At 35.9% G+C, this 20,330-nt stretch overlaps 1 protein-coding gene across 3 annotated transcripts in view; it reads left to right on the plus strand.

Annotated features, from left to right (window-relative positions):
- The window catches only part of atl (atlastin GTPase), a 315,725-nt gene that overhangs the window by 199,950 nt on the left and 95,445 nt on the right, over positions 1–20,330 (plus strand). For all 3 annotated transcript variants that reach the window (XM_090400775.1, XM_090400777.1, XM_090400776.1), the window contains exon 8: positions 10,250–10,388. In XM_090400775.1, coding sequence (XP_090256901.1) covers positions 10,250–10,388 — 139 coding nt within the window. The remainder of the gene's footprint in view (positions 1–10,249; positions 10,389–20,330) is intronic.

The following is a 20,330-nucleotide window of genomic DNA, read 5'->3' on the forward strand; positions in this document are numbered from 1 at the left end:
GCTTGCCGGGTAGTGGGTGTCCATGTGTGGCTCCGTGGTGGGTGGGGAGCTCTGGCGCCAAATTAAAAATTCCTTAAATATAAATTCTTCATCCTCAAATGTTTCAGGGACCCTAACAAAATCCCAACCAAGTACTGATAATATAGACACAGCATATGGAAACTGAAATAAGAAACAAAAGATATCAGATACTAACAAAAATGTACCAACCTTTTTAATCATTCATGCAACAGGTGAAAAACCAATTGGGAAAATGTCACCCTTCTTTATCCAAAAAGGTTTAGAAGGACTGACAGGATCTCCCAAAACTGTCAAGAAATTGCATTCTGGTGATATCCTCGTAGAAACAATGTGCAAACAACATTCCGAGAAACTACTGAGAGCAACGACAATGGGTGGAATAAAAATTCCAGTAACACCTCACAGAACACTCAATTCCAGTAGAGGAGTGATATCAGAATGGGATTTCCTTGAGGTTCCTGATGAGGAGATATGTTCAGAGCTTAAAAATCAAGGAGTGACTGATGTGAGGTGCATCCTGATACGCAGGGATGGTCGCCTGGTCTCAACCAAGAACATCATCCTTACTTTTAATACACCTAGGCCTCTGACATCCGTAAAAGCAGGGTATCTCAGCTCTCCTGTTAGAATGTACATCCCTAACCTGCTAAGATGCTTTAAATGTCAAAGATATGGACATGCCCAAACTGCACAGGTTCTACTACCTGTGCTCGATGTGGTAGTAAAGAATATGAAAATAAATCTTGCTGTGAAAAAAAAAAGCTAAATGTGTCAACTGTCAGGGAGATCATCCAGCAGTAAAATGTATAACAGAATGCATTGTCCAGGCAGCAACAACCTCCATCCCAAAAACATCATCTCGATTTCCAGTCTATCCAAAGTCTTGTGTATATCAGAAATGGAAAGATGAAAAAGAGATACAAAAAGTAAAAATAGAACAAAACATAACATATCAGGATGCAAAAAAGAAAGCCAGCCACCATTACACCTGTTCTACGATCCTCTTATGCTGAAAAAGTAACAATTAAAAAAGTGCCAACAACAACTGAAACATGTATGTCTATTCCACCATTTGATAATTTCACCATATCTGAACTTTATGATCATAGGTGCTTCTCTGTTGAGCTCATTAATCACAAGACCTATGGCCTTACTCCAGAGACAACTTCAAAAATGGTCCCATTCAATGAAAACTCATCTGTCAAAAAATTATGGAGACTTCACTCAAAGATAAACCACCAGACACTCGCACAGAAAAAATGGATACCTCAGTACCCACTGAAAGCAAACTAAGCATATCAACTGACCCTAACACATTTGATGTTTTGAACACTGGCCGTCCATACTTCCCTAAAACAGTGGATAAATATAAATCTGACAAAGGTAAGCCCTCAACCTCTCGAAAACCAGACAAGTCAATAAAATCAAAACAATAGGAAAATTTTTACAATGGAACTGTTGTAGGATCTGCCAGAAGATTGACGATATCAAGATGTTGTTGTTGCAGAAACACAAACTTTCTGTCTACAGGAAACTTAAGACCCAATGAAGACCGTACCTTTAGGAATTTCACTGTTGTACGTAAGGATAGAACTGGAAATGGTCCTGCTCATGGAGTAGCTATCCTAGTGAGCAGTCATACTCCTTTCCATCAGATCCAACTTAATACTTCTCTGGAAGTGGTAGCGATGTGCTTCTCTGTGGGATTCCTTTTTACAGTATGTTCAATTTATTTACCACCAAATACCGAGTTAAATAAAATTGATCTTGATAACCTTATCTCGCAACTGCCTGAACCCATACTTTTGATGGGTGACTTGAACGGTCACAATACTCTATGGGGTAGTGCCAACACTAATAGACGAGGTCGAAGCATTGAAAATATTCTTGATAATAATAACCTTTCCCTTCTAAATAATAAACTCAATACTTTCTTCCATATGCTTACCCACTCATATTCTGCAATTGATCTTACAATCTGTTTCCCCTTCCATTCTTCCACTGCTCATAGGGGACGTTGAAGAGAACATATATGGAAGTGATCACTTTCCTGTTCTTTGTACAATGTCTTCACAGGAACCATATTCACCCACATGGATACCTATATGGAAAATGGACCAGGCTGACTGGAACACTTTCTCTCATCTTGCAAAATTTAATGCTGATGCCATCAGTCAAACACCTATCAATGAAGCTGTAAAATATATAACAGAATGCATTGTCCAGGCAGCAACAGCCTCCATCCCAAAAACATCATCTCGATTTCCAGTCTATCCAAAGTCTTGGTGGAACATAGAATGTCAGGCAGCCAAAAAAGATCAACACAGAGCATGGAGCATTTTTCGTAGATACCCCACCACATCAAATTTAATAAATTTCAAGCATGCTCGAGCCAAAGCACGTTTTGTAAGATGTCAGAGTCAAAAACAATCATGGATCCAATTTACTACATCAATTAATCAAATGACCAGTCCAAAAATTGTATGGGATAAAATTTGGAAAATGAAAGGCAGATATAGTACACATTGTTTGTCCACCTTAGACTATAATGGAAGTGGTCTTGTGATCGCAAATATACAGATATCCAAAAGATACTTTAGGAGAAACTTTTGCTAAAATCTCAGCAACAGCTTCATATTCTCCGGAATTTTTAATACTGAAAGAGCAGCAACAGAAACAAGGGCTTAATTTTTCTACCAACATTCTTCAGCCATTTGTCAAGGAGGAACTAAAAAGAGCTCTCCTACAATCTCGCCCTAGTGCAGTAGGACCTGATGACATCCATTATGAAATGATAAAACATCTACCATCATCTTCGATTGATCTTCTTCTCTTATTATACAATAGAATACTTGCAGAGGAAGTATTCCAAATTCTTGGCATAAGTCAGTCATTGCTATCCCAAAACCAGGAAAAGATCCAACACAAGCAAATAATTATCGACCCATTGCTCTGACCAGCTGTCTTTGTAAGATACTAGAGAAAATGGTTAATGCCAGGCTTCTCTGGTATTTAGAAAGCAAGTCTTCTTTCCAATACACAATGTGGTTTCCGTAGACATCGATCAACTTTAGACCATTTAGTTCAGTTAGAAACTTGTATAAGAGATGCATTTCTGAAGCGAGAACATCTTGTCTCTGTGTTTTTTTTTTTTTTTTTTTTTTTTTTTTTTTTTTTTTTTTTTGACATGGAAAAAGCTTATGACACAACCTGGAGATATGGCATATTAAAAGACCTCTATAACCTAGGTCTCAAAGGACACCTCCATATATTTATTAAAAACTTTCTGTCCAGGCAAACTTTCCAAGTTAGAGTGGGAAGTATGCTATCTCAACCATATCTTCAAGAACAAGGTGTTCTCCCAAGGCTCTGTCTTAAGTGTGACCCTTTTTACTATTAAAATCAACTCAATCATTGAACAGCTTCCTCCCACTGTAGACAATGCTCTATATGTTGATGACTTCACAATTTACTGTCACTCACCTAACATGAGGGTAATTGAAAGACAACTTCAACAAGCAATTGATCATGTCTCTCTGTGGGCTCTTAATAATGGGTTTAGGTTTTCAACAGAAAAAAGTGTCTGTGTACACTTCTGTCGAAAATGCACTCATCACCCAGATCCTGAACTAAGAATGGGACCAACTGTTATTCCAGTAACTACAGAAACCAAGTTCTTGGAACTAATTTTTGATAGAAAACTCGCATGTCTAGCACACATTTGTCAACTAAGAGAAAAGTGCAAAAGAACTTTGAACCTCCTTCGCACTGTATCCTCTACTGGGTGGGGTGCTGATTGAGCTTCATTGCTCCATCTTTATCATGCACTTATACGTTCAAAGCTGGATTATGGGTCCCAGGTCTATGGTTGGATTCTATCCATCGTCAGGGTATACGGATAGCTACTGGTGCCTTTTGCACCTCACCCACCCCAAGTCTCTACGTAGAAGCAAATGAACCAGCTCTATCACTTCAACGAAAACAGTTGTCTCTTAATTACGCCCTAAAAATAAAATCTCTCCCAGATCACCCTACATAGAATAGTATCTTCTCTCTGCATTGGGAAGCTCGATATCACACACATTAAACTGCTATACGTCCTTTTGGTATGCGTATTAAAGAAACTGTGCAAGCTGTTAGTATAAATGTTGACAACATTAGCTACACTAAACATAACAGCATTCCTCCATGGCAGGTTTGCACACCATCCTGCAACCTCTCACTTTGTCAGCTACAGCAATCTTATATCCCATCATCCATTTACCTGCAATTGTTTAATGCACACACAGAGCAGCATATGCTGATTTCTTACCCACCTATACTGATGGTTCAAGAACTAACACCTCTGTTGGCTGTGCTGCTGTGTTTCCTGACATTATTATCTCAAATCAGATCCCATCTGACTGCAGTAATTATACAGTAGAGTTACATGCCATTCAGCTTGCACTTGTGCATATAAAAGAAAAATGCTACCGAAAGTGTATAATTTATACAGACTCTTGAAGTTGAAAGTTTATTTTTCACTTGGTTAGAGTATAATAAATTTAGTTTAATCCTTTATCCAAGTGTGAGCAAACAAAGTTTGCTCCTGAAAGTATCTTCAGGACTAGGGTAAGGTGATACAACACCAGGGCAACTCGTTGCAAAGGTGTAGCAAGCTACCAACATTCCTGTCTCAGTATCTCCTTTAATGCAAAACCCATCTCCTTGCAGATATGTCTAATGTTATGCATTAAGGGAAGGGCCACTACCCAGACTAGTTTCGACCTTTATTGAGGTCTCTTCAGTGGGAGCCAGGCCCAAGCTTGAGATACCAGGCAGAAGCATTCGCAGGTCACCTCTACCCATAGGAGTTGCCAAATGGTGTGCCACCCTTTTTTAATAAATTACTCTGGATTTAGAGAAAAATGTTGAAAGTTTATTTTTCACTTGGTTAGAGTATAATAAATTTAGTTTTGTTTGCAAACTTTGTTTGCTCACACTTGGATAAAGGATTAAACTAAATTTATTATACTCTAACCAAGTGAAAAATAAACTTTCAACATCTTTCTCTAAATCCAGAGTAATTTATTAAAAAAGGGTGGCACACCATTTGGCAACTCCTATGGGTAGAGGTGACCTGCGAATGCTTCTGCCTGGTATCTCAAGCTTGGGCCTGGCTCCCACTGAAGAGACCTCAATAAAGGTCGAAACTAGTCTGGGTAGTGGCCCTTCCCTTAATACATAACATTAGACATATCCGCAAGGAGATGGATTTTGCATTAAAGGAGATACTGAGACAGGAGTGTTGGTAGCTTGCTACACCTTTGCAACGAGTTGCCCTGGTGTTGTATCACCTTACCCTAGTCCTGAAGATACTTTCAGGTGCAAACTTTGTTTGCTCACACTTGGATAAAGGATTAAACTAAATTTATTATATTATACAGACTCATTGAGCTCTTTACAGGCTATCTCTTCTCCTATGTATAATCCTCATCCAATACTTTATGAAGTGCTACACCTGCTTCACAAAATGAAAATCCTTAATTTCGATGTTCAATTCTGCTGGATTCTCAACCACATTGGAATCAAAGGAAATGAGGCTGCAGGTGCAGCTGCTAAATCAGCCCATACCTTCTCCACATACTATTTGGCAGTTCCATATACAGGCTACAGACAACTTATAAGATCAAAGCTAATTGCTCAGTGGGAGTTAACATAGCAAGAAACATCAACAAACAAATTATATAACATTAAACTTGAAATTAAACACTGCCATTCCAGTCAACGTACAAAGAGAAGGGAAGAGGTTGTCCTTGCTAGGCTCCGCATAGGTCACAGTCACCTTACGCATTCTCATTTACTGAGAGCTGATGACCCTCCCATATGTGAAAAATGCAACACACATCTCACTATTCATCATATTCTGGTAGATTGTCAAAAATTTACTTGAGAGAGGAATGAAATTTTCACCTATCTAACCAAGCCATATACACTCAGGAAAATGCTCCCTGAGTGTACATTATGCAATTTGCCTGAGTGCAGACTCAGGCAAATTGCATGATGTTTTTAATTTTTTAGAAAGAATTAATGTACAAACACATTTTACCATAAATTTGTTTATATGTAAATACTTTTTTGCTTAACTTAACCCTTATACATGCATATTATTCATTAGGTTAAATCTGACCAGTTATGTATTACCATAGGCCTTGATCTTGTATATTTGTATCACCCTGCTGTAATTTTGTTAATATGTAAATACCATAATGTAAACTTAAATTTTATGCATCAATGCTGTATAATAATTGCTTTCTGACTCTTTAAATATTAGTATAATAATGTTTGTTGTAATCTTACTAGATGTAGGCACCGCTTTCCTTGACTTGTTTTGTATATACATATGTTAACCTATAGTTATCTATTTATGTACTGCTGAAACCTCTACAGTAATTTTGTTTATATGTAGATACTGCATCACTTAACATGCTTTCTATATATGCATCTTATTTACTACTTTATTTTTCGAATAATCATGTAGTGCTGTAGGACATCTTACCTATTTGTGTACTTTCTAGTAATTCTGTTTATATGTATTCTAAATTCTGTTTCTACTGCATTGCTAAATTTAATTTTCATCCATGCATATTGTATATAATAATCCCTTTTTGCCTATTTTTGTACTGCTATAAAGGCATCTATTATAATCTTACATATATGTAGATACTACATTCCTTGGCTTAGTGTTTCATATATTATGTATTAACTTATATTGTTAACTATTTTTGCACTACTGTAATAACCTCTGACCTTTGTGTGTTGCTGTGCCCTCTGCAGCAGTTCTGTTTACCTAGAGATGCTGCTTTGTGAAACTATTTTTCTGTAAATGCCAATGTTGTAACCTTTAGTATGGCACAGTATGACCTTTGTAGTTTTTGTGCCAAATAAACCATAAACCATAACTCCATCGTTAGCACATGCTAATACCTTATTTTCCTTCATAGTTGAAGGAACTGTTATTCCTCGTACAACATGTGCGAGGAACTTTGATAACAGATAGCAGCTTTTTACCCACACCAGTTTGCTGGAGGATGTGGGACAGAAAGGGATGCTGGATATTATCAAATGCTTGAGTAAGGTCTACTGATAGCACTGCCATTGACTTCTTTTTCATATTAACTAAGCAGATTAGATCATGTAGCAGAAACAGATTAAATTCTACTGCTCAGCCTATAATCCATACACCAGTGTGCTGTTAATTATGTATCTCATTCTCATTTTGAGCCTGTTATTGATAATGCAGAAAAATATCTTGTAGTCAGTATTAGATAAACAATTGGTCTCCAGCTGCTGATTAAGGTGTGATCTCTATTAGGTTTTGGAATTTCTGTATGCAAGCCCTAACCAACTATTCCCGAATCTTCACCTCCACTTCTGAAATACTGATAGGTAAATAGGATATATCAGTCTTGTGCAATGGGATTACCATGCATTTTTCTGCTACTGTGGAATCTTCCCTGTTTTGAGACTCAAATTATATAGCCTGGTCAAAGGAATAGTCAGTTCAGCTGAAAACACTTTTAGCATCCATGCTGATATTCCCTCAGACCCTATTGCCAAATTGTTATTTGGCTTGTGTTAACAGCTCTAACACCACCTCATTCACCTGAGTTTCTTCATCCATTGAAGAGGTAACAATAAGTGCAATTTTGCATACATCAGGTTGATAGCCTTTACAAAGTGGGCACTTGTTAGTTGAACAATCTCTTCTGCATCTGTCACTCACACACACACCATTTGCATTCAGTAGGATTATTCTTTCATATTCATTCTTTCTTTTACTTTCAGCATAATGATAGAATTCTTTGCTGTTGTCTTTAGCTTGGAGGGCCTGTTTCTTTTCATACTCAGACTTTGCTTTCTGTACAACACTGACTTCTTGCCTACTACTTATAGCTGACATTATCCTTATGCATATGGTATTCCTTCCACAATCTTTTTCTTAGGAATCTCTTGCTTAATAAGATTACATATCCGTTTCACTCTTACCCTTTTATTCTTTGAACACTAGGGGCACATTCTGATATTGCACCATTTAATATGGATCGCATTTGAAAGAAAGTATTATTGAACCTTACATTGGAGATATGAAACTTATCTCTTTGTTTTATACAGACAGAGTTCTAAACACATCCAGCAAGTGTCCATCCAGAATTAACTAAATTGACTAATAGCAAATTTGACCTGAAAATCAGCAATAAAAAAGACCTAACTATGAATATAAGTGGGAACTTAGTTCATCTACATTTTCAGTGGCGAACCTGTAGAACAAGTAAAACATTTAAGCTATTTATGCACAGTTTTTAGTGAGGATGGAAAATTAAATTTTGAAATAGGGTATAGTGGGAAGCCAATTGAATAAATTTGTGAAACAAGAAAGAAATTAGCCAAAATACTAAATTAACAGTATACAAGATGGTTTTAAAACTAGTTGTAAGTTATGAATGTGAGAGTTGGTCTAAAGCAGTTGATCAAAGATTAGAGACCATATACAGGGTGTTCGGGATAAATTTGACAGTTTCGTAAGGAAAAAGAAAATCTTCTTTGTATCTATTAAATTTAATGAATTGACAAAAAAACATTACAGGCAGAGTTAATTACAATACTATCAACAAGATTTACTCAAAATAACCACCATTAGCATCGATCACAGCTTCAATTCTGCTTCGGAACCTCGAACAAGCTGATGCTACAGTCTCCCTGGAAAGGGCCGCAAAAACTGTTTTAATTTTATCCATTAACTGGGCTTTTGTATTACTGGAAGTGCGATTGGTGTCTTTTTCAACTGCGCCCCATACAAAATAATCCATGGGGTTAAGGTCTGGGGAGTTTGGAGGCCAAACATTTGGACTGGTGAAGTCGTAGAAATTTTCAGACAACCATTTTTGACTTTTCCCAGAGGTGTGGCAAGGGGCCGAATCCTGCTGCCATACATACGGCCTACCATTGGCTACCCTTGTTATCCAGGGCTTGACTACAGTTAGCAACTCCACGAACAAAGCCCGAATTCCAATGCCAGGGTTCTTCAACACCTGTTCCTGCAGATTTGCGAGGAATTCTGCTGTACAAACGCAATCAGATCGTCTGCTAGGGATCTTTCTTCTTGCTACATCCTCGTAGTCACCATTGCAAGTCTCTAGTTCATGCCTGATTGTTTTTACTGTATTCAGGGAGCATTGGGCAACAGTCGTAATATCCTTATTTTGATGGCGGGCACGAATCATCATGATACAAGTTATTCTCTTCCATGATTCAGGTGGGTTCCAGCTATCCATCCTTTCTGACATCTTGTATATGAATGAAGAAGGGTCCAAACTTTTAAATGAAGAGAAGTGTGTGTTAATACATGTAACTTACGGAAAAATATAATTAATTATAAATATGTCAAATTTATCCCGAACACCCTGTATATGAGAGTTATGAGAAAGATTAGATGATTGAATAGATGAAATTAATGGCTAAATATTAAGAAAGAATATTAGGATGGAACTTGACATTGTTAACATTCAGGATTGTGTGAACAGAGTTATAAAGTGGTATGGCCACTTAAACAGAATAGGGGAGGAAATGCTAGCAAAAAAAAAAAAAAGAAGAAAAACTTTGTGAGGATGACTGGAAAAAACCTAGAGGAAGACAAAGATATTGGTGGGTTGGTACAGTAAGAAATGTCTTAGAAGACAGAAACACAAAATTTGATAATATTGGAGTCTGGACAGATAAGGATAATTTGGAGGAAAATTGTCAATAAAAGTTAGTAATGATGTGACGTTTCCCTTTCTTACTATCATGTACATCCCCTGAGGGTACACATCAGAAATTTGGTGGTGAAAATTGTGTATCATCAATCTACTAGTCTAAATCTTTCCTGATTAGCTATAACATGTCCCTCCTCATTCTCCTTTTATTTGGTCTTATCTAACATAACTGCAATTTAAATGCCATACATGCAATAATTAAAATTTAGTTAGTTCAAAGAAATATATTTAAATGTCAGTGATACTATATGAAAATGTCTGTCATAGAAAAGTGCAATTAGTAAGCATGCACGGAAAAGTGTTTTTCTTTTTCACATCCTTTTACATTAATGCACTTTGTCAGACTCTTGGAAAGTGTAATATTCTTTACATATCAGATGAGAATTAATACATTTTCTTTATTATACATATAGCTTCTTCTTTTGATATTTCAGATATCTGAGCGACAACATCCAGAATTACAAGAGTTAAGAAAGCATATTCGTTCATGCTTTGGTGAAATAAGTTGCTTCCTTTTACCTCATCCTGGACTTAAGGTTGCAACTCATCCTCATTTTGATGGCCGATTAGAAGGTAAATTTTTTAGGTTTGTGTTAAGCTAGTATAGGTAGCCAAGCATTACCTTCATTTATGTCTATAGTCTAAACCAGTGGTTCCCAAAGTGTGTGCCATGGCACCGTGGGGAGCCGAGGCTTCCTCACATGGGTGCCACGATTACAAAATTTTCATAATTTTATTTTCATTTTCAGTTCAATGTGATAGGACACGACAACTAGTTGACCTGGTGCAAACCAGTAACTCACTTAGTAATAACTGTTTGTAGAAGCCTCTACAATAATTTAGTTTCTAGATTGTTTTAGTAGTTTCTCGAACTTTCTCGGTACTTTGTGTTCGTATATAAATAGCTGTCAGTTTTGCACGGTCTTAACGTTGAATTAGTTTTCGGAGATTGTATCAACTGAATATTGTTGTGATGTAGTCCAAGTGAAGTTTTTGAAGTATTTCTTCTCGTATGTATTTTTAGAAATGGGTCGGTTTTTACTAAACAGTAATAAGCATTGTGAGAGAGAAAATAAAGATGGCACACTGTCAAATAGTGGCAAGAGTGTGAAGAAGCGTAAATATCGGAAATATGACAGTTATTTGGACTTTGGTTTTACGTCAATGGTGAAGGGAGGTTGCAGTGTATACTGTGTATGACAGTTTTGGCACCAGAGTGCATGCTGCCAAGTAAGTTGAAATGCCATTTAGAAACCAATCATCCCAGCATGGTTAGTACATCTCATGACTACTTTACCAGAAAGTTAAGAGTTAAATCAACAAAAAGGTAGTTTTTATAAGCAGGCGTCAATACCAAGCAATGCTTTGCTAGCATCTTACAAGGTGCTACATAGAATCGCAAAATATAAGAAGCCTCATACCATTGCAGAAGAACTCATTCTACCGGCTGCTGTAGATATGGTGAACATTGATTGGTGAGTCTGCTGGGAAGCTGCTTTCAAAAGTGCCTTTGTCTAATAGGACCTCAATGATCAATTAATTGAAAAAATAAAAGGGAAGGAATTTGGGTTGCAGCTGGATGAGGTCACAGATAATAATAATGATGCTCACTTGATTTGCTATGTACGATTTATAGATGGTAATAACATTGTAGAAGACCTTCTCTTTTGTAAAAGTATCACTGCTGGTGCTAAGGCTCAAGACTTGTTCGAGATCCTTCATACTTTTATATCCGAAAATAATTTGACGTGGACTAAGTGCGTTGGTGTCTGTACTGATAGTGCTCGTTCTATGTCCGGCTGTTATGGAGGATTGCAGGCACTTATTCAAAGCAAAGCCGCTCATGCACTGTGGACCTATTGCGTTATTCACAGGGAAGCACTCGCGTCAAAATATCTGAGACCTACATTGAACCAGATCTTAGAAGATGTAGTGAATGTAGTAAACTTTATAAAAACTCAGCTGCTGAAGGCAAGGTTTTTCAAAAAAAAAACGTGATGATATGGGATCCAAGCATACGTCTTTGTTGTACTGCAGCACTTCGTGATGGCTCTCTCGTGGTAATGTTTTGTCTCGTACGTTTGAACTGCGACAGGAAATTTATATTTTTCTTAAAGAGGAAGACCACAAGTATACCGAAAATTTTGTGAATGAAGATTTTTTGGTAAAACTAGCATACTTACGTGATATTTTTGAAAAGATGAATGCTCTGAACTTTCTGTCCATATATTGACTCCAGCTGCCTTATGACATTTCAGGTTTTGATGACTTTTTCTACTTCAAGTTTGGATATGTATTTCTGACTGTACTCATGTTGAGTGTTTTCTACCAACATGCTCTCACTACTTGTTACATTTAGCAAGCTTTCAAAGTAATTACTCCAGGCATCAAGTATATCTTTATCATCTCTGATTCCTTTTAAAATACTGTTTCCTCCATTTCTGAGCTTTTCAAAAGCCTTCAGAATATTTTGTCACCTTCCTGATATTTATTTTCATGTTCTTAGCAATGTCTTCCCATGACATATGTTTAGCTAATTTTACACAGTGCTTTGCTTTCTTACATTTTTCTCTGTATTCTCTAAGGCGGGTTCTCAACCTTTCTCAGTGGCGTACCACTATATTTAATTCAAGATATTAGATGTACCAGTAAGCAAATCTGTTTTCATACCACCCGGCATTGGCTCGTCTACCACCACTGGTACACGTACCATAGGTTGAGAATCCCTGCTCTAAGAGAAAGCTGATTTACCAGGAACTTTTGGTACATTTGCTTCTTTTCCTTGACTGGCTCTTTAACTTCTTGAGTCTACCATTTGAGTTCTGATTTTTCTATCCTCCATATCCACCACATTCTGGCCTGAATCAGTCAATGTTTTCTTCATGGTTTGGCACTGAATCTCCAAGGTTCAGTTCTTGTTTTCATTCTCATTTTTTCGTGAATAATGTTTATGTATTTGAGCCTACAATTGACCTTTGATAGGTGTTAAACTTGGATTCATTTCAAAACTTTCTTACACATCCTTCTTTTCAGTATGAAATTCAATTTTATCATGCTCAACACTAAATGGTGATTACTTCCAATTTCAAATCCTCTATATACTCTTGTCTTGAACCATTGTCAATAATAACAGTAAGAAAGGGGAAAAAAAGTCATATGGATAGGAAGGTGCCAGGTTGTGTTTTACTGTGTATTAATCAATACAGAGGCATTCTTTTTCTTATGCCTAACAAGAACTATTGAAAAAAGAATAAGATCATCTGTGTTATCTAATGTCAGTTAATGACTCTTACATCTCTCTTTGCAGTTCATGCCTTAATGCATAAGGAATTTTGTATGGATAATTTTCTTATACACTTCAAATCATTTAGAAGCATAAAATAAATACATCCCCTTTCATGAATGAGTTAGCATTTCACATCAGATAGCTATTTAACTCACTTATTCTCTCAGATAACACATATCAGAAAGTTCTGCAACAAATTTGACATCAATTAATATTGTTTATGATGTGTTTGCAGCAGACATGATTAAAAGATGACTGATGGTGATAACTCTGCTATATCTGATTAAACTGCATTTTCACTAGCATATCTCATATTTAACAACCTTGTCAATCATTATTACATGATATCTCCATCGAGTCCAAACTCAATGTTGGTGGGCACTCTACACTACTTAATCCTCCATCTATGCCCTACACAATCTACACATTATGCTGTCTGCCACTAACTAATAAGGTTTTTATCTGTTAATTGTGTATTCACTAGCACAATTTGCTTGTGTGTAGGATGAAAAGTTTCTGGCACAAGCATGTGTCTGTGTGGGGGTGGGTGGAAAACCTTTGTATGAGATCTGCCAACCTGCCTTCAGTTAAAAAAGTCCACATAGAGATTCCTCTTGTTATGATGAGAATCAAACTGGGTTCCTTTCCAGTCAAAGATTGCATTGTCCCATTATTCTTCCAACTGCACTGTAGAATTTTAGGCCTCAACTTAAATCTCAGCATCACTCTAGTTAGCATATTGCAGTCATATCTGAATATCAGGGTATTAACACACTAACCATCTGTCTGTTGTGAGACTCAAGCCCATAAAGATACTAATAGAGCTAACCTGCCCTACTGTATGATGGTGTAGTATTTGTCTTACTTTTCACATTAATACTATTCTCAGATCTATCAAATCGGTAACGCAATACCTAAAAGTGTCAAATAATTCTCATAACTTGTATCACAAATGTTTTATCTTCCAGCCGAGAGAGTTTGCAGACTGTGGCCTGTGCCACTAGATACACTGATCACTCGTATATTTTCATACATTTCTGATTAGAATACGATTGGGTAAATTGTTACAAACATTCTAAACAAGGAATGTAAACTGCTGCTGTATGCATACATGACAAACAGTATTTTAACTTCACCTTTGCATATCTTGTTGGAGTAAATAGACATTTTGTGGTCAAAGAAAATAATGTTTCCTTCTAGTATTAAAAAAAAAAAAAGTATTCTGATTATCATTACATCTCCCTCAATTTCTTGCCTCATATGTCTTTGTCACTCTCCTCATACCCAACAATATGACATTTTACAATACAACAAGGATTGAAATGCATTTATTCCTCTGATATATTAATTCATTTATATTTTGCTGACTTCTTGTTTTTTTTGTTTTCTCCACTGTGTTCAAACTAGATTTCTGGCAATTTTCAAGCATTTTCCTCTTTCACTATTGTCTCAATTTTTTTGCAATGACATACACCTTCTTCTAAAAGCACTGGTAATAATGATTTAGTAGCACTTTCAAAATAACTAGGTATTATCTTCTTGATTACAGGTGAAGTACAGCTTCCATATGAGGTTATGATGCTGACTCAAAACAATTCTGTTGGTGACAAGATTGTGGTCAGAAATAAATGATAAGATGTTAGTCACAAATGTAATTTTCTCCCCTTTTGAAGAAGAAGATTACAGTCTACACTAATTCTCTAGGGATTGAGAGAAACAGTCTGTTAAAGGCAAGGTTAGCACTAGTGAATATAGGGAAAAAGACTGACCCTTCCATACTCCATTCTTAAGAAGTAAATGCCAAAAGAGATGATTGATGTTTGGTTATGTAATTTTAGCTTCTTGAACTTAATGCACACCATGCTTTAGCATATCTGTGATGATCAAGTTCCTGTTGTTATGATTAGAATCAAACTTGTTCAGATTGGAAAAATAAGGACAAAGCAATCTTTGATTGGAAAAGATTGCTTTAGCCTTATTTTTCCAACTGCACTATGGAATTTTAGGCATCTTAACTTAAATGATCCCCCCCCAAGGAGCTTTATATTAAGTGACCCTTACTTTACTTCTTATCCATATCATGAAGAATTTCTGTTATTGGTAACTGGCAATACTGAGGAATGATAAATTTGGGAGAAAACTGTTGCTGAAACAAGTAAACAAGGAAGTGGTAGAAATAGCAAAAGAAATGGCAAAAAAAATCTTATATTGGTTTCAGTGCCAACACTTTGTGCTCTTTATTTCACCACTTTCTTTTGTGCATAAAGCACACAGAATAGCATGAAAAAGTGCAAATGCAAACAATAGAAAGCATATTGGAAGAGTGTGAAATTTTAACAATGAAAATCTACAATCGACTCTTCTAAATATTGAAATGTTACACTAATATCACAGGAAATAAATCCCACTAACCAGACAGAAATGTTTTAGAAAAATTAGGAGAAAAGAGCAATGATGATGATAATGGTAAGTACTTGCTGGATTTCTGCTCAGGGTCATTACGTACACAGTGGTCCAACAAAAAATGTGCACAGATTCATGTGGAGAGAAGTTAACTTATTTTGATAGTGATATCTTCAAGCTGGCTCAAGATAAAAAAAAGTATACAGAGGAGTTGAAATTGGAAGCAATCATCACTTACTTTTAAGGAGGATAAATGTGAATATCATATTGAACCAGACAATATGTAAGAAAGTTTTAAAAAATAATTAAAGTTTAATATCTTTTATGGGTAAACTGTGGACCCAACTATACAAACATTCAGGAATAAATGACACCTTAGAAACAAGAACCAAACCTTGGAGTTTCAGTGGGCAACCTCTGAAAAAACATCATTTCAGCTAGGGAGACATCTCATGAAGTTAATCAGCAAGGATAGAAAAATAAGAACTCCATGGTGAACAAAAAAAAGTCAAAGAAGCAGTCCTAAAAAAGAAGAAAGCATACCAAAAGCTCCTAGTAAATAAGTCAGCAGATGACTTAAAAGAATACAGAGAAAAATTCAAGAGAACTAAGCTATGTGTGAAAGTAACTAAACAAAAGTCATGTGAAGACTGGTAAAAATATAGAAGATAAATATCAGAAAAGTGTCAAAATGTTCTAGAGGCTATTGAAAAACCTCAGAAATGGAGAAAGGAGTAATGTAAAAAGCAATCAACAATAAAAGTGATAGGAAAACTGAAAATAAGGATATTCCAGATGTCTGGAGTAATTACTTTGAAAGACTTAAATGAAACAAACATTCAAGAGAACTAAGCTATGTGTGAAAGTAACTAAACAAAAGTCATGTGAAGACTGGTAAAAATATAGAAGATAAATATCAGAATAGTGTCAAAATGTTCTAGAGGCTATTGAAAAACCTCAGAAATGGAGAAAGGAGTAATGTAAAAGCAATCAACAATAAAAGTGATAGTAAAACTGAAAATAAGGATATTCCAGATGTCTGGAGTAATTACTTTGAAAGACTTAAATGAAACAAACAGTGTGAGAAGAGTATCAGAAAATATTGAAGAGGAATACAAAAAGGAGAACATATCATTGCTTGGGATAGAAAAAGATATCAAAAACATAATGTGAAATGCAGTCGGAGTAGATGATATTTGACCAAAAATGTTCAAATATAGAAGTATAAAAGTTTTGCAGTGGCTACACTTCATGGTCAGAAGGTTAAATTCCAGATGATTGGAATAGTTCCCATCTATAAAAAAGGGAATAAAGCTGAATGTAAAAATTACAAGAGAAATTTTTCTACTAGGTGTTCCAGGTAAGATTTATGCAAACCTACTTGAAAAGAGACTGAGAAAATCTGTGGAAGTAAACTTGTTCTTCTTTAAGTTTACTTAGAGAAGAACAAGTCTAAGTTCAGGCCAAATAGAGGTTTTTAAGATCAGATTTTCACTTCATGACAATAATTATTCTTGTTGAGAGGCTTATACGCTGGTTAAACATGATAACTAATATTTAAGGAATTGACAGCGTATACTAGAAATATAAATTAAATAAACTTTAATATATACTTTCCGATATTTCGGCAAACGTCACGTTGCCATCTTCTTGGGAACTTAATACAAAGACACGTGCACACAAGTACTACATAACAGCAAATAAGAACTGAAGCTAGGAAGCTAACGTTTTCCTAAAGTCCTGATGGTGCCCCCTGGTGGGCTATATTGGTGGTCTTGGCCATTGGGCTGAAGTTCTTCTGATAAATGTTTCCCAAATTTGGGACAGTCTCATGCATCCAAATTTGTTGGGGTTTGGCATGTTCCTAAGGGCTGAGGCTGATTCCATGAATAGTCTTTCATACTTGAACTTGCTGCGGTGTATGACTGTGGCTTTTTTCATCTTATTCTGTGGCGAGTATCCAGAGCGTGGTCTGCAAGCCCAGAGTGGCTGTACTGGTGAAATCGAATGTAATCCTTGTGTTCTGAGATTCTGATATTTGCTGTCCTGCCTGTTTGGCCAAAGTAAGACAATTTACAGCTGCAAGGGACCTGGTATACACCAGGTAGGTCTAGGGGAAGTGGTTGGTCTTTGGTGGAGCGGATAAGGGATGCCAATTTTCTATGTGGTCTGTAACAAGTGGTTAAGTCATGTTTCCTTAAGATTTTGTTGATTTTTTCCTAGGTGCCTCGAATGTAGGGAATGGTGATGGATTTAGAGTAATCTTTTTTGTGAAGGGGAGGGGGTGGTGGGTTGTGGATAACTGGGTTAAGTATTTTCTGAATTTTTTTTTTTTTTGGGGGGGGGTAGCCATTGGCTGAGAAAGTGTCACGGATGTGATTTAGTTCAGTGGTTAGGGCTTGATCATTTGAGCAGATTATTTTTGCCCTGTTGACCTGTTGAATAGTGTCTTAATAACTCCATATTGTTGTGAGGGGGGGGGGGTGATGGGATTGTTGGTGAATGTATCTGGCTGTATGGGTGGGTTTTCTATAAACTGAGAAAACCAAGGTTCCATCAGGTTGGCGGGTGACTAGTGTGTCTAGGAAGGGGAGGTTATTGTTTTCCTCTTTTTCCAGGGTGAACTTGATTCTAGGGTGTTGGTTGTTTAAGTGTGTTAGGAAGGAGAGGAGTGAATCCAGGCCATGTGGCCAAATAGCAAACACATCATCAACGTAGCGAAGCCATATGGTAGGTTTTTGTGGGGCTGAGTTTAAGGCTTTCTCTTCAAAAGTCTCCATAAAGAAGTTGGCCAAGGGTGGGGAAAGTGGTGAACCCATGGCTGTCCCCTCTATCTGTTTGTAGAATTTTTCCTGCCAAACGAAATAGCCTGAGTTCATTGTAAAATGAAATAGGGCTGAGATATCGGGAGGAAATTTAGCTTGGATTAGCTCTAGGGTTTCTTTGAGGGGTACATTCGTGAATAGGGAGGAGACATCAAAACTGACCATTATGTCATTATGTTGCAGTGTAAGGTTTTCTATACTGGCTTTGAAGTGGGCTGAGTTTTTTTATGTGTGATGGTGTGTTGCCAGTATAGTGTGAGAGCGCTTTGGTTAAATGCTTGGCTAGTTTGTAAGTGGGGGAATCAATGCCATCCACTATGGGACGTAATGGCACATTTTCTTTATGTATTTTTGGGAGCCCATATATGCGGGGGGGGGGTCTACAGTTATAGGGTTTTAGTCTGTTGGTAACCTCCACAGGCCAAGAAGTAACCTTCTTAAGGAGCCTATGGAGTTTTCTAATTTGTAAGTTGGTGGGATTGTAATTAATGGGGAGGTAAGTGGATCGATCTAATAGCAAAGCCTTGAGCTTACTAATTTCAGTTTGGTGTTTAATTTTATGTTTTCTTTAGTATCTGTACTTAAATGTTTCAAAATCTTATATACATTGGGTCTTATTTTATATAAATCATGTTCTAAATTAGAAACAAATTTATCCCATGATTCTCTGTCTTTTTCTGACTTCTCTTTTAGCTGTGGCTCTTATTCTTTTATATTCTATTTCATCTTCTAATCTTTTACTGCTTAACCATTTATGATAGGCTTCTTTTTTTATTTTGATTATTTCTTTGATTGTATCATCCCATATCTTCAGTTTTTTCTATTTATTGAATTTGTTGTCTTTTCTAAGCTTTCATTTGCTGCTGTATTTAGTATCGTTTTTATATTAAGCCATTCTATTTCTTCATTTTGTTTTATTTTATCTAAATATTGGTTAATTCTTTATTCATATAGCCATTGTATATTTCTGTCATTTAATAATCTAGTTTTATAAACAAAAATTTTAAATTTTCTTTCTGTTCTTATTTGCCACCATTTAGATGGTAATTTTATTTTAACGAGGAAGTAGTCGCTACTTATTTCATTAACTCTGAACTCTAACATCTAAAGGGAACGTTGTCTTTTCATTTAAAATAAAATAATCTAATATTGATTTCCATCCTCTTATTACCAAAGTGTATTTATGTGTCTGTCTTTATGTTTATAGAAAGAATTCATTATTTTTAGGTTATTATAAACTACAAAGTCGATCAATTTTTTACCATTTCTGTTTAGAGCATGTTCTCCATATGTTCTATATTATTAATTTTTGTGTTTCCAATTCTTGTATTTAAGTCTTCTGTTAATATTATATAATCATTTTTATTTATTTTATTATATATATTTTGTAATTGATTATAAAATTCAATATTATCATCTTCTCTTCCTTCTTCTGGGGCATATAATCCAATTATTGTTAAATAACCTCTATCTATTTTTTTATTGTAGCTTCTATTGTTTGTTCATTCCATAATTTATAATATTTTAACTGTTTTGAAAGGGAATTATGAATCCAAATCATAACACCTGCTTGTGCTCTTTGGTCTCTGTCAACTCCACTATATCTTACTTTAAAATTTTCAGTTCTCATGATTCCTTCTAATTTCTTTTTTGTTTCAGTGATTACTGCTATTTGAAATTTTTTTTCATTTAATATTTGGTCTAATTCTATTTCTTTATATGCTATTCCTCTTACATTCCAGTTTACTATGTGTTATATTTTGTCCTTTTCAATTTCGTTTTACCTTTTTCATTCCAAGGTCATTTTCCATAGATTCATTTTGATTACCTTTCTCTGTTGGCTTAAAAGTAGATTGTTCTCCATGTCAGGTGACTAGCCTGGCAATGGATAGTCTAGTGGGTATTTAAACTAGGTATAGATATAGGCCAGAAATGGAAAGACCTCATAGCCCTCGAGTACTCTAATAGCATAAGGGTCATAAAATAAGAAGAGTTGGCTGA

Source organism: Typopeltis vanoorti, chromosome 11 (assembly GCF_054136105.1).
Source record: "Typopeltis vanoorti isolate ZY-2024b chromosome 11, IOZ_Tvanoo_1.0, whole genome shotgun sequence".
Taxonomy (NCBI): Eukaryota; Metazoa; Arthropoda; class Arachnida; order Uropygi; family Thelyphonidae; genus Typopeltis; species Typopeltis vanoorti.